Raw genomic sequence first — 13,647 nt, forward strand, 5'->3', positions numbered from 1 at the left:
CAAGCGATTCTCCTGCTCCAGCCTCCCGAGTAGCTGTGATTACAGGCATGCACCACCACGACCAGGTAATTTTGTATTTTTAGTAGAGATGAGGTTTCTCCATGTTGGTCAGGCTGGTCTCAAACTCCTGACCTCAGGTGATCTGCCTGCCTCAGACTCCCAAAGTGCTGGGATTACAGGCCTGAGCCACCAGCCTATTTTAAAGAAAAAAAAATTAGTGTTTCACATAGAAGTATTTGTTTGTTTGTTTGTTTATTTATTTAAGACAGGGTCTTGCTCCGGACCCAGCATGTAGGTACCGGGCGACTGCCATGAACTCCGGAGCCATGAGGATCCACAGTAAAGGGCATTTCCAGGGTGGAATCCAAGTCAAAAATGAAAAAAGCAGACCATCTTTGAAATCTCTGAAAACTGATAACAGGCCAGAAAAATCCAAATATAAGCCACTTTGGGGAAAAGTATTTTACCTTGACTTACCTTCTGTCACCATATCTGAAAAACTGCAAAAGGACATTAAGGATCTGGGAGGGCGAATTGAAGAGTTTCTCAGCAAAGATATCAGTTATCTTATTTCAAATAAGAAGGAAGCTAAATTTGCACAGACCTTGAGTCGAATTTCTCCTGTACCGAGTCCAGAATCTGCATATACTGCAGAAACCACTTCACCTCATCCCAGCCATGATGGAAGTTCATTTAAGTCACCAGACACAGTCTTTTTATAGGTGTGTTTAAGCAGAGGAAAATTATTAGTTGAAAAAGCTATCAAGGACCATGATTTTATTCCTTCAAATAGTATATTATCAAATGCCTTGTCATGGGGAGTAAAAATTCTGCATATTGATGACATTAGATACTACATTGAACAAAAGAAAAAAGAGTTGTATTTACTCAAGAAATCAAGTACTTCAGTAAGAGATGGGGGGAAAAGAGTTGGTACTGGTGCACAAAAAACAAGAACAGGAAGACTCAAAAAGCCTTTTGTAAAGGTGGAAGATATGAGCCAACTTTATACGCCGTTTTATCTTCAGCTGACCAATATGCCTTTTATAAATTATTCTATTCAGAAGCCCTGCAGTCCATTTGATGTAGACAAGCCATCTAGTATGCAAAAGCAAACTCAGGTTAAACTAAGAATCCAAACGGATGGTGATAAGTATGGTGGAACCTCAATTCAACTCCAGTTGAAAGAGAAGAAGAAAAAAGGATATTGCGAATGTTGCTTGCAGAAGTATGAAGATCTAGAAACTAATAAAATACAGTGTTGGATCCCTTTCTCCTGTTTCTGCAAATGTCCTGAAAAAGACTGAACAAAAGGAAAAAGTGGAATACCAACATATTTCTCAGAAAGATTGCCGGGAGATGATATAACGGTGATGGAGCAGAATTTCCTGTATAAAGAGACCCAGGAAACTGAAAAAGAGCTTCTGTTTATTTCAGAGCCCATCCCCCACCCTTCAAATGAATTAAGAGGGCTTAATGAGAAAACGACTAATAAATGTTCCATGTTAAGTACAGCTGACAGTGACATAAGACAGAGTTTTACACAGCTACCTCTACATAAAAACAAACAGGAATGCATTCTTGACATTTCCGAACACACGTTAAGTGAAAATGACTTAGAAGAACTAAGGGCAGATCACTATAAATGTAACGTAAAGGCATCTGTACATGTTTCTGATTTCAGTACAGATAATAGTGCATCTCAACCAAAACAAAAGTCAGATATTATGCTTTTTCCAGCAAAGGATCTCAAGGAAAAGGACCTTCATTCAATACTTACTCATGATTCTGGTCTGATAACAATAAACAGTTCACAAGAGCACCTAACTGTTCAGGCAAAGGCTCCATCCCATACTACTCCTGAGGAACCCAATGAATGTGACATCAAGAATATGGATAGTTTACCTTCTGGTAAAATACATCGAAAAGTGAAAATAATATTAGGAAGAAATAGAAAAGAAAATCTGGAACCAAATGCTGAATTTGATAAAAGAACTGAATTTATTACACAAGAAGAAAACAGAATTTGTAGTTCACCAGTACAATCTTTACTAGACTTGTTTCAGACTAGTGAAGAGAAATCAGAATTTTTGGGTTTCACAAGCTACACGGAAAACAGTGGTATATGCAGTGTTTTAGATATTTGGGAAGAGGAAAATTCAAATAATCTGTTAACAGCGTTTTTCTCGTCCCCTTCAACTTCTACATTTACTGGCTTTTAGACTTTAAAAAATGCATACTTTTCAGAAGTGATAAGGATCATATTCTTGAAATTTTTATAAATATGTATGGAAATTTTTTTTACCAGCTTTGTTTACAGAACCAAATGTAAATATTAAAAATAAACGTTTGCAATTTTCTACAGAAAAAAAAAAAAAAAAAAAAGACAGGGTCTTGCTCTGTAACCCAGGCTGGAGTGCAGTGGCGCAAGCTCAGCTCACGGCAACCCCCACCTTCCAGGCTCAAGCAGTCCCCCCACCTCAGCCTCACAGTCCCAGCTACCAGTAGAGACTGGAGATGGGGTCTCTCCATCTTGCCCAGGCTGATTTCAAACTTCTGGGCTCAAGAGATCCCCCTGCCTCGGCATCCCAAAGTGCTGGGGTTACAAACATGAGCCACCGTGCCCGGCCATAAAAATCTTTAAAGCTAAAACTGTAAATACATGAATAGAAAAGATTATTAGGATCACATCTTAATCTTTAAAAATTACAAGGGCCGGGCGCAGTGGCTCACGCCTGTAATCCTAGCACCTTGGGAGGCCAAGGCGGAAGGATCACGAGGTCAGGAGATCGAGACCATCCTGGCTAAAGCGGTGAAACCCCGTCTCTACCAAAGCAAAACAAAACAAAACAAACAAACAAAAACAAAAAAACAAAAAATTCAGCCGAGAGTGGTAGCGGGCGCCTGTAGTTCCAGCTACTCGGGAGGCCGAGGCAGGAGAATCGCTTGAACCCGGGAGGCGGAGCTTGCACTGAGCCAAGACTGCGCCACTGCACTCCAGCCTGGGCGACAGAGCGAGACTCCGTCTCAGGAAAAAAAAAAAAAAAAAAATTACAAGGGGAGGCTGGGCACAGTGGCTCACGACTGTAATCCCAGCACTTTGGAAGGCTGTGGCGGACAGATCACTTGAGTTCCGGAGTTCAAGACCAGCCTGGCCAACATGGTGAAACCTCATCTCTACCAGAAAATACAAAAATTAGCCAGGTAGTGGCAGGTGCCTGCAGTCCCAGCTACTCAGGAGGCTGAGACAGGAGAATCACTTGAACCCGGAAGGCAGTGGTTGCAGTGAGCCAAGATCATGTTACTGCACTCCAGCCTGGGCATCAGAAGTAGACCCTGTCTAAAAAAAAAAAAAAAAAAAAAATTACAAGGTGATCTCAAATAAAATGAGAAAGAGTTGGAGCCAGAAAAAAAGGAAAACAGCAGAAGACTTTGTCACCCTATCTTCACACTACCAGAAATGCAAGAGCCAATCCTGTAAATATTCATCAACTTCCTTAGCTTTTCTTTCAACAACAGCTTCCAAATGTTTAACATGTAGAGTCTAAATTTCAAAAGTACTTTTAGAAAGTGGCTTGTTCAGTGCTATATCAATCATTTTCATTTACATATATGTTTTGTTTTCATAACAATATGTTTGATGTTTTGTTTTGTTTTGAGACAGAGTCTTGCTCTGTTGCTCAGGCTGAGTGTAATGGTGTGATCTTGGCTCACTGCAACCTCAGCCTCCCAGGTTCAGGTGATTATCATGCCTCAGCCTCCCAAGTAGCTGGGATTACAGGCGTACACCACCATGCCCAGCTAATTTTTGTATTTTCAGTAGAGATGGAGTTTCACATGTTGGCCAGGCTGGTCTCCAACTCCCAACCTCAAGTGATCTGCCTGTCTCAGCCTCCCAAAGTGTTGGGATTACAGGCGTGAGCCATGCCCGGCCAATATCTACTTTTAACCTAAAAAACCTCATTTTTAGGTTTATAGTATCAGAAGATTTCCTCCCCAGTCAAGAGCTTTCAGCCAGCTTTGAACTTCCTCACCCAGAGACTCTTTTGCATCTTGGTTCTCTGTCTTGTTTTTCTTCATAGCCCCATGTTCAATCCAGATCCCTGTTACAGTGAGCCTAGCCCACTTATTCATGGAGATAGACTGGAAAATATAACTTCAACATGCTGTTAAATTTTTTTTTGAGTTTTTAAAAATAAACGTTTTACTTCAGAACAATTTTAGATTTACAGAAAGTTGTAAAGATAGTACAGAGCATCTCTGCATATCCTTCATCCAGTGTCCCCTAATGTTAACGTCTTATCTAGCCAGGATATATTTGTGAAAACTAGGAAATTAATATTGGTACATGACTATTAACTAAACTCCAGACTGTATGATTTCAGCAGTTTTCCACAATTTTTTAAAAATTCCAGGATCATTTCCAAGATAGCACATTGTATTTCGTGAGCTAAATTTTAAAACAAATTATTTTTTCAAGTTGTTCCCTGTTAAGCTATGACAATTACGAAGAATATGGCATTTTAATATTTAAGATAAACTATTCCTTAGCAAAAACAACACAAGTTGTCAAGATGCCACTTGTTCTGTGATTATAAACTCCTCAGGGAAGAGCCTCTATTATTTGTTTGGCACATTCTAGCTATATATAGTTTCGTACATTCTCTACAGGATGTAGTTTTCACAGCAGTAAGAGCTGAGAGAAGTATAAGAAGTTTAAAGTATTTTTACTTTTAGTGGAAAACAAGCTCATTCTTTCTAATGTAATTAGCAGAGTTAGAATTTTGTTCTTATGTCATGCTATAAAAGATAGTGTGAATATACAGCTTATTAATACATTATAAAACTAATCTAATTATTGCAGTCTGAGCCACAGACTCAAACTGCAAAAGACCACAGAAACAGATTCTTTTTCAACCAGCTTCTGCAGGGGGAAAAGGACATTTGCCAAGAAAACCCCAAATCTCTTTCTAGGAGTCATATTTGGAGTAACCTGGGGGAAAGTAAAAGTTATTATACTTTGCAATTTTAAATAAAGACATTTTCAGACTGGTAGAAGCTATTTTATATTCAAGGCTCTTTAAAAAAAACTACATATACCTTCATTTTAAGAGACCAGTATTTTAGGCATTAAAACAAAAGAGCTACAAAGAATTCCACTTGAAGTCAATTCAAGGACTTATTCAATCCAAGAGAAATACAGAGCTTAGCTAAGTATATATTCCAATCTAGTTCCTGCCACAGTTAGCAGGTATCTTCAGGAACTATCATCAATCATAGGATGACATGCAAAATTCTTGTAGAAAGCATGTGCTCACTCTCTCCCAGAAAAAAAAAAAAAATGTGTTACCTAAGTTATTTTGTAAAACCCACAGAAGGCAAAGACAGAGGAAGAATGCAACAAGGAACAACAAAATATTTTGCCAAGCATTAGAATATAAAGAAGACAAATGAAGATATTATATATTTAACTCTTCATTTAGCAATTTATTTTCTGGAGGAATCAGGAATATAGTAATTTACCTAATAAATGAAAAGAGAAAATAAAATATTTACATAGCACCTTAATACATTCTAATCACTTGCTCGTGTATAATATCTTGAATTGTTAACTGATGACTTTATATTTTAGGCACAGCTACCATGGGTGCTGGCACAAAGTAAGCAAGGTCTTATTGTCCTCTGAAGGCTTTTCAAATATCACTTCCTCTGGGAAGCTCTTTGATTTTTCCCAACTCCAATATGAGGGTAGTATCTGCTCTCTGTCCTGTATGTTCCTAACATACTCAACCAATTAATTTTACCAATTAATTTCTATGATAGCACTTATCACATTGTCACCTCTTTAGGGAGGTGCAATTTTTTATCTTCATAAAAAGTAAGCTGGCCATGCTGATGTGCACCTGTAGTCCCAGCTATCCCAGAGACTGAGGCAGGAGGATTACTTGAGCCCAAGGGTTTGAGTCCAGCCTGGGCAACATAGCAAGACCCTGTCTCTTAACAAACAAACAAAAAGTAAGTGACAGTGTTATGGGCTGAATTATGTTCCCCCGCCCCACCTATATTTGAAATCCTAACCCACAGTACCTCAGAATATGACTGTATTTGGAGATGGAAGAGTCTTGAAAGAGGTGATTCAGTTAAAACGAGATAGTTAGGGTACGTCAGTTAGGATACAACTGATGTCCTTATAAAGAAGTGGAAATGTGGACACAAAGAGAGGAGCCAGTAGATATGAATACAGAGGAAAGGCCATGTGAGGTCACAGTGAGAAGGTGGCCAACTGCAAGCCAAGAAGAGTGGGAATAAACAAACCCTGCTGACACCTTGATCTTGGACTTCTAGCCTCCGGCACTGTGAGAAAATAAATTTCTGTTGTTTAAGGCATCCAGTCTGTGGTGTTTTGTTATGGCAACCCCAGTAAATCAATACAGACAGTCACAGGTAAATGACAAATAGAAAATGTTTTAAAAACGAGAGCTATTATGTGTAATTGGCAGTTACTATGTATATACATCTCGTATATAGATTATTTATGCACATGCTTAGCAAGCTTTAGGAATTTATGTCTCTGCATTCATGCTTCCCTTATGATTGTCTTTAAGTTCTATGACTGTCTCTTTGTTAGGCAGTTGAGTGAATTATTGTTTTTCAAGATTTGCATTCAAGAAATTTTGAGAGAATTCTTAACCATTACAAAGACTTCTATCATACATAAAATTGATTCCCTGAGGTAAATCATTGTGTCTTACAATTCAATTGTATGAACACTTTATTTAGGTAAGGGGCATAGAAAATTATCAGGATTCAAATTAATTCAGAAGGTAAATAGCTCTGGATTTTTCATAAATTTGTATTAGCTTTTTTCATATTTAGATTTTTCATAAGAAATACAGTGAGAAAATAAGGTAAGAGTTTTGATAATTTTTTACATAAAATGGGGAAAATTAAATTAAAAATGAAAATGCTTAAATTATTGCTGTTAGGTAAAATAATAAATAAATAATTTCAAGTCTTACCTGTATGATTCATGGAATCATAGCTTAAAATGTAACTGATCGCATCATTCTCTGCTCTCAACACTGCAAGGACTTCCCCTATTGACCTTGTCTCGAGGGCTCTGAATGACCAGGCTCCAGGCTACCTGTTCTGACTTCATTTTCTACCTTTTCCCCCTTTTCTCTCTGGGCTTTAGCCACAAAACCTCCTTGAGGATCCTGAAATACACTAATTCCATCTACCTGGAGAACGGCTTTTTCTGAGTCACATGACTTGTTCTTTCCCTTTATTCCAAGCTCTACTTAATGTCACCTGATCAGGTCTTCGCTAATCATCCAGATAAACAGCATCTCTGTCATTTCCTTTCTCCATATCTATTGTTTTCTTCTTTTTTTCAGAGCATCTCTTAATACCTGGGCATTATATCTTTGTTTATCCTTTTATTGTCTCTCTCCTACTCGATTTTCAGCTCCCCAAGGACAAGAGCTTTGTCAAGGAATACTATTGGATGAATATCTGTAGCGTTACACACTGAAGTCTGACATAACAGCTTTTCATAGTCCTTAACGATATAATAAATATTGGAATGTAGCAAATAATGCTGAAGAGATGTATCCAATTATACACTGATTACATTATGTTGTCCCAGAAATCTCTATATTTGTCATTGTGTTCTGTGTGTTTGATGCCTTTGAAGGTGTCTTCTGCTCAGAACTTTCACCCAGTCTCTCACAACTGCCCCCAACTGCCCCTAGTCCCCAGAAACAAATCTTTGGTAAAAGCAACACTGTTCAGTAGAAATAAAATATGTGCCACACATGTACTTTAAAATTTTCTAGTAATAGTAATGCTAATAGTAATTAAAATGAAATGTAGTTCTACCAAAATAATAAAGCTGTGTGTAATGGAAAAACAATTAACATTGCTTCAGTTTTAAAATTTAAATCAATAAAAATTAAATAGAATAAAAAATTCAGTTCCTCAGTGACATTTCAAGTGCTCCATAGCCATATGTGGCTAGGAGCTTCTGTATTGGGCAGTACGGGATATAAAGCACCTGATGCTACCTCCAGGGCATACCTGATTGGAGTGACAGCAGCCTGATCCAATCAGATTCCTCTCCGCAGGATTTTGAATTTTGAGCTGAGATACAGAGAGATTAGAGAAGTTTGGTGCTGAGTCATGTTTGTGGCAGAATTCCAAGGGAAGGTTCATAAGCAGCTGTTGCCAGGGTCCCCAGAGCTTCCTTAGCTTCCACTCTTCATGGCTGGTTGTTCAGTTCTTTGGATTCTGTGAGAGAGCCTAATATATTTCCAATAAATTATTTTCTCCCTTGAGCCAGCTCAAGCTGGTTTCTGTTACTTGCAATGATACTAATTTAAATAAATAAATAAATCTTAGCAACAAAGTTTTCTTAAAAGGAGATACATAAAATAACATAATTAGGCAGATGGGTATGCAAAACTGCTTTGACTACTTTAGAAAATCTTAATTGTCCAGGGTGTTATCGACTGTCAACAAAATGGAACACAGTGTAGATAATTCAAGAGTAAACTGATACAAAAAGAGCATTTATTTGGTCTTGAAATGCATTTGTGTGAATTGGGGTTGGGGATGGGGGCAGAGCAAAAACAAGATACAGCTTTCTAATTGTTTTACAGAGAATTTAATCAGCACGAATTCTCCAAGAATGACGCTGATCACACAGCAGGTGCTTGATAAATGCATGTTGATTAATTGATTTAGAATACACCAGCTGTCGGTGAAAGAATGTGATCCACAATCAAACCATTTGACAGAAGAAAGCCAGGATGGCTTTTAAAATTAGTAACAACATGGAAATCTACATGCAAATAATCCAGAGATGGTGCTGCTGTCTTTGGTTCCCTTCCTAGATGAGAACAAGATAAATCATACTCTGCTTTGGGAAAAAGGTGTTTAGTGTTTAAGGCTGTAAACAGAGGAGCACATTCTCCAGTCATTTGTTTCTAGCAGTATGTGTGTATCCGGAAGCCCATTTGATTGCAGATACCAAGTTGTGGGAGGGAGAAAGGCAGTGAGAAGCACATGTGATCATAAATGATCTCCCCTGATCCTGGTGAGCTTTGAATTTTCCTCCTCTTAAATTTCACAAGGTTGAAAAAGAGAAATAAAAAAGAATTTTGGAAAGCCAGGCTTAAATGGGTGGAGGTGAATCTAATCAAGCCTCTAGAACTTCTACCAGCTTACAGAAAGTATCAGATAAAGAATGCACACAAGGACATAATCAGCCAAATCTAGGAAGTGGGAAATTCTACAGGACAAATGACCTGTTTTTTTTCAATAGATAATAAATTCTAGAATTATTTTGTAAATAACATGATTGCATTGGATGACAGTATCCCCTGGTAGAATACTGTTTTAGGCTGGGATTCCTAGATACAAATTCTGGGTGGAGAGTTGAATGCAGAAGTTTATTGCAGCGAGACCACCGTGAGGAAGTAAGGAAGGTGGGACTGGACACTGAAGAAAGTGACCCCAAGGCCAGGTGTGGTGGCTTACAACTGTAATCCCAGCACTTTGGGAGGCTGAAGTGGGAGGATCACCTGAGGTCAGGAGTTCAAGACCATCCTGGCCAACATGGTGAAACCACATCTCTACTAAAAATACAAAATTAGCTGGGCATGGTGGCGTATGCGTGTAATCCCAGCTACTTGGGAGGCTGAGGCAGGAGAATCACTTGAACCCAGGAGGCAGAGGTTACAGTGAGCCGAGATTGCACCATTGCACTCCAGCCTGGGCGACAAGAGTGAAGCTCCATCTCAAAAAAAAAAAGGAAAGTGACCCCAGTGAGGTTTCAGCTATGGCCTCAGTTTTCCTATGGAGAGTTATGGAGTGGGGATGGCCCTTCAGGATTGTCCTAAAGTGAGGCAAGGGGTCCAGGCTATGTATTCCTACCCTCAGCCAGTCATTTGACATAGGCCACCCCTGGTAAGGGTATAACTTTAGGAGAGGCAGTTCATTGCAGCCAAGAGGTGTTCCCCACAGAAAACAATAATATCCAATACAATAATATAAAACAATTAAATCCTGAGAGTAGGCCAGGTGTGGTGGCTCATGCCTGTAGTCCTAGCACTTTGGGAGGCTGTGGTGGGCTGATTGCTTGAGCACAGGAGTTTGAGACCAGCCTGGGTAGGCAATGTGTCAAAACCCTGTCTGTATTAAAAACACAAAAAAATTAGCTGGCCGTAGTGGCACACAGCTGTGATCCCAGCTACTCGGGAGGGTGAGGTGGAAGGATTGCTTGAGCCTGAGACGTTGAGGCTACAGTGAGCTATGATCGTACCACTGCATTCCAGCCTGGGAGACAGAGGGAGACCCTAACTCAAAAAGAAAAAAATAATGTATCCTGAGATTAGTGACACTTTGCTATTATTCAAACCATAATTTGCATAATAATGGAATTTTATTTATAGAATTCTAAAATATCATTACTATAAAAGGCCTGGCATTTAGATCAATTATCTTCCATTGTTCTATATTTTGACACAGAGAAATAAAGAACTGTGTTATACTAACCCGTTAACCTTTAATTATACCACCATTTCTGGAACCCTAGGTGGGGGCACTTTCTTTGCTTGGCTCTCAGGCTGCCATACTTGTTTTTTCCTACTTCACTGGACACTTTTTCCTCATCTTCTCCAATGACTGCTCCCCATGTTTGGCCTCTGAATTTTGGAGTGGTTTAGTAGGCTTAGTCCTCAGACCTCTTTTTTTTTTTTCTTAATCTACTTTCATTTTTAAAATGTTCTCATCCTCATCCAGTCTCATGGCTTTTTGTATCAGGTATACCTTCATGAATTACAGATATTTATCTCATCCATGAAATCCAGGCTGGTGTATCCAAATGCTTACTCAATATCTCTACTTGAGTATCTATACACATCTTAAACTTAGCATGTTCCAATCAAACCCATTATTTTTTCCCAGATGTTTTGAAATCTCCCATAGAGATTTCAAAATCTCTGCAAATAATAGTTCCACTCTCTAACTGTTCAAGCCAAAAATCTTGAACTCACTCTTGAGTAATTTAAAGAAAATTTCAGACATTGTATCAGTTCACTCATAGATATGGCATTTTGCATCTCTAACTGATAAGAACTTTTATTTTTCACATAAATGCCATACCTACCAAAATTAATGTAATTAATATCATCTAATACTTGGTTTGTATTCAAATATGACTAATTCTTTTCTTTTTCTTTTCTTTCTTTCTTTTTTTTTTTTGAGATGCAGTCTCCCTCTATCACCCAGGCTGGAGTGCAGTGGTGCGATCTTGGCTCACTGCAACCTCTGCCTCCAGGTTCAAGTGATTCTTGTACCTCAGCCTCCCAAGTAGCTGGGATTACAGGCGCACACCACCACATCTAGCTAATTTTTGTATTTTTAGTAGAGATGGGGTTTCACCATGTTGGCTACCCTGGTCTCAAACTCCTGACCTCAGGTGATCTGCCTGCCTCGGCCTCCCAAAGCACTGGGATTACAGGTGTGAGCCACCGAGCCCAGCCCAAATATTACTAACTCTTTCAAAGATGCCATTTTACAGTTGTTTTGTTCAAATTAAGACTGAATTATAAGGGATAGTCTATAAAGTAATATAAAATATGTCAGGTGGTTATTAATACTGCAGAGTAGGGAGGTAAAGTAAAAGGGACTATTTGGTTGGCTATTTAACCCACAGAGTTCAGGAAAGTCCTCTATGAGAAAGTGACATTTAAACAGAGGTGTGAATAAAGTGTTTCAAGAAGAACATGATCAACTGTGTCAAATACTGCAAATGGGTTCCATGTAAGAGGATGACTGAGGCTTGATCTTTGGATATGACAACAGGGAGGTCACTGGGCACCTTGACTAAAGCTGCTTTTGTGGAATGGAGGAGGTAAATGCCTGATTGAAATGGGGTCAGGAGAGAATAGAAGGAGGTGAAGTGGAAACAGTAAATACAGACAAATTTTTTCACATAAGGGGAGAAATATAGAAGAAACAGTAAATATAGACAAGTTTTTTCACATAAGGGGAGATGACAAGTGGGACATTGGCTAGAAGGGATGTGGAACAATGGATAGTTTTTTTTTTTCTAAAAGGGAATATTACAGCATGTTTCATACTAACAGGAATGATTCAGTAGGAAGAAAACATTGATGGTGCAGGTGAGAGAATAATTGCTGGAGAGAGGGCCTTGAGAATGTGAAAGAGGGCCGCGCATGGTGGCTCATGCCTGTAATCCCAGCACTTTGGGAGGCCACGGCAGGCAGATCACCTGAGGTCAGGAATTCGAGACCAACCTGGCCAACATGGCAAAAATCCCGTCTCTACTAAAAATACAAAAATTAGCTGGGCACGGTGGCACACACCTGTGATCCCAGCTACTCACTCAGGAGGCTGGGGCAGGAGAATCATTTGAACCCAGGAGGTAGAGGTTGCAGTGAGCCAAGATCGCACTCCAGCCTGCACTCCAGCCTGGGCAACAAAGCAAGACTCTGTCTCAAAAAAAAAAAAAAAAAAAGAATGTGAAAGAGGATGGAATTCAGTGCACAACTGTAGTGTGTGTCTTTAGACAGGAGGATGGACAGTGTATCCACAGTAACAGGAGACAAGGCAGAATATGTGGGCACTGATGCTGGTAGCTATGGAAAATTTCTCAATGAAGTAGGAAGCAAAGTCATCAGCAGAGGGATCAGATGATGGAGAGTTGAAGAGGGAAAAGGAATGAAATAGCCCTTTGGGAGAGTTGGAGAGTAAATGGGCTAGAGAATGTACAGGAATCTATTAAGACTCATTTGAAGGTGGAGCCATGAATTTGCAGTATTTTCTGCATGGTTGGTTGTTTTTCTCTAGTCACATTTAATTGCTGGGTGTGACACAGGAAGAGAGCTGGATTTAACTGGGCCTGGAGTTTGGCCATAAAGCACAGTGAAGGGAAACAGAGAAAAGATATTTAAGAGTGTATGCAAAAAATAATTATAACGATGGACCATGAAATACAAGCTGGAGAAGTAGGAAAGAGTGAACTTAACAGGGAGTGATGGGCAGTGAAAAGGCGGTAATGGCCTATAGGTTTCAGGAGTGGAAAAATTGTGGGAGTCAAGGAATAGTGAGAGTGAGAAGGAAAAAAAAAATGCTAGTAGATTTAAGGCAAAAATATGGAGTCTAAAATTAAGATAATTGAGAAAATATGGAGTCATATGAACTGATAGTGGTAATGTAAATTTGTATCACATTTTTCGTGTGGTAGCAACATGGCAATATCTAAAATTGCCATCTTACTGAGCATGGTGGCTCACACCTATAATCCTAGGACTTTGGGAGGCCGAGGTGGGCAGATCACCTGAGGTCAGGAGTTCGACACCAGCCTGGCCAACATGGTAAAAGCCCATCTCTAATAAAAATACAAAAAATTAGCTGGGTGTGGTGGCAGGTGCCAGTAACGGGATTGCTGGGTCAAATGGTATTTCTGGTTCTAGATCCTTGAGGAATCGCCACACTGTCTTCCACAATGTTTGAACTAATTTACATTCCCACCAACAATGTAAAAGCATTCCCATTTCTCCACAGTCTTGCCAGCATCTGTTGTTTCTTCACTTTTTAATAATCGCAATTCTGGCCAGG

The 13,647-nt window shown here is 39.3% G+C and overlaps 1 protein-coding gene across 1 annotated transcript; it reads left to right on the forward strand.

Moving 5' to 3' along the window:
• Positions 1 to 279: 279 nt before the first annotated feature.
• On the forward strand, positions 280 to 2,379 carry LOC117099661 (protein DBF4 homolog A-like). Its single transcript, XM_033239085.1, is given in 3 exon segments — positions 280 to 1,246; positions 1,248 to 1,354; positions 1,357 to 2,379. Coding segments are annotated over 3 exon segments (1,908 nt in total). The 5' UTR covers positions 280 to 311; the 3' UTR covers positions 2,223 to 2,379.
• The last annotated feature ends 11,268 nt before the right edge of the window (positions 2,380 to 13,647 follow it).

This window comes from Trachypithecus francoisi, unplaced genomic scaffold, assembly GCF_009764315.1.
Source record: "Trachypithecus francoisi isolate TF-2019V2 unplaced genomic scaffold, Tfra_2.0 Lachesis_group17, whole genome shotgun sequence".
In the NCBI taxonomy this organism is placed as follows: domain Eukaryota; kingdom Metazoa; phylum Chordata; class Mammalia; order Primates; family Cercopithecidae; genus Trachypithecus; species Trachypithecus francoisi.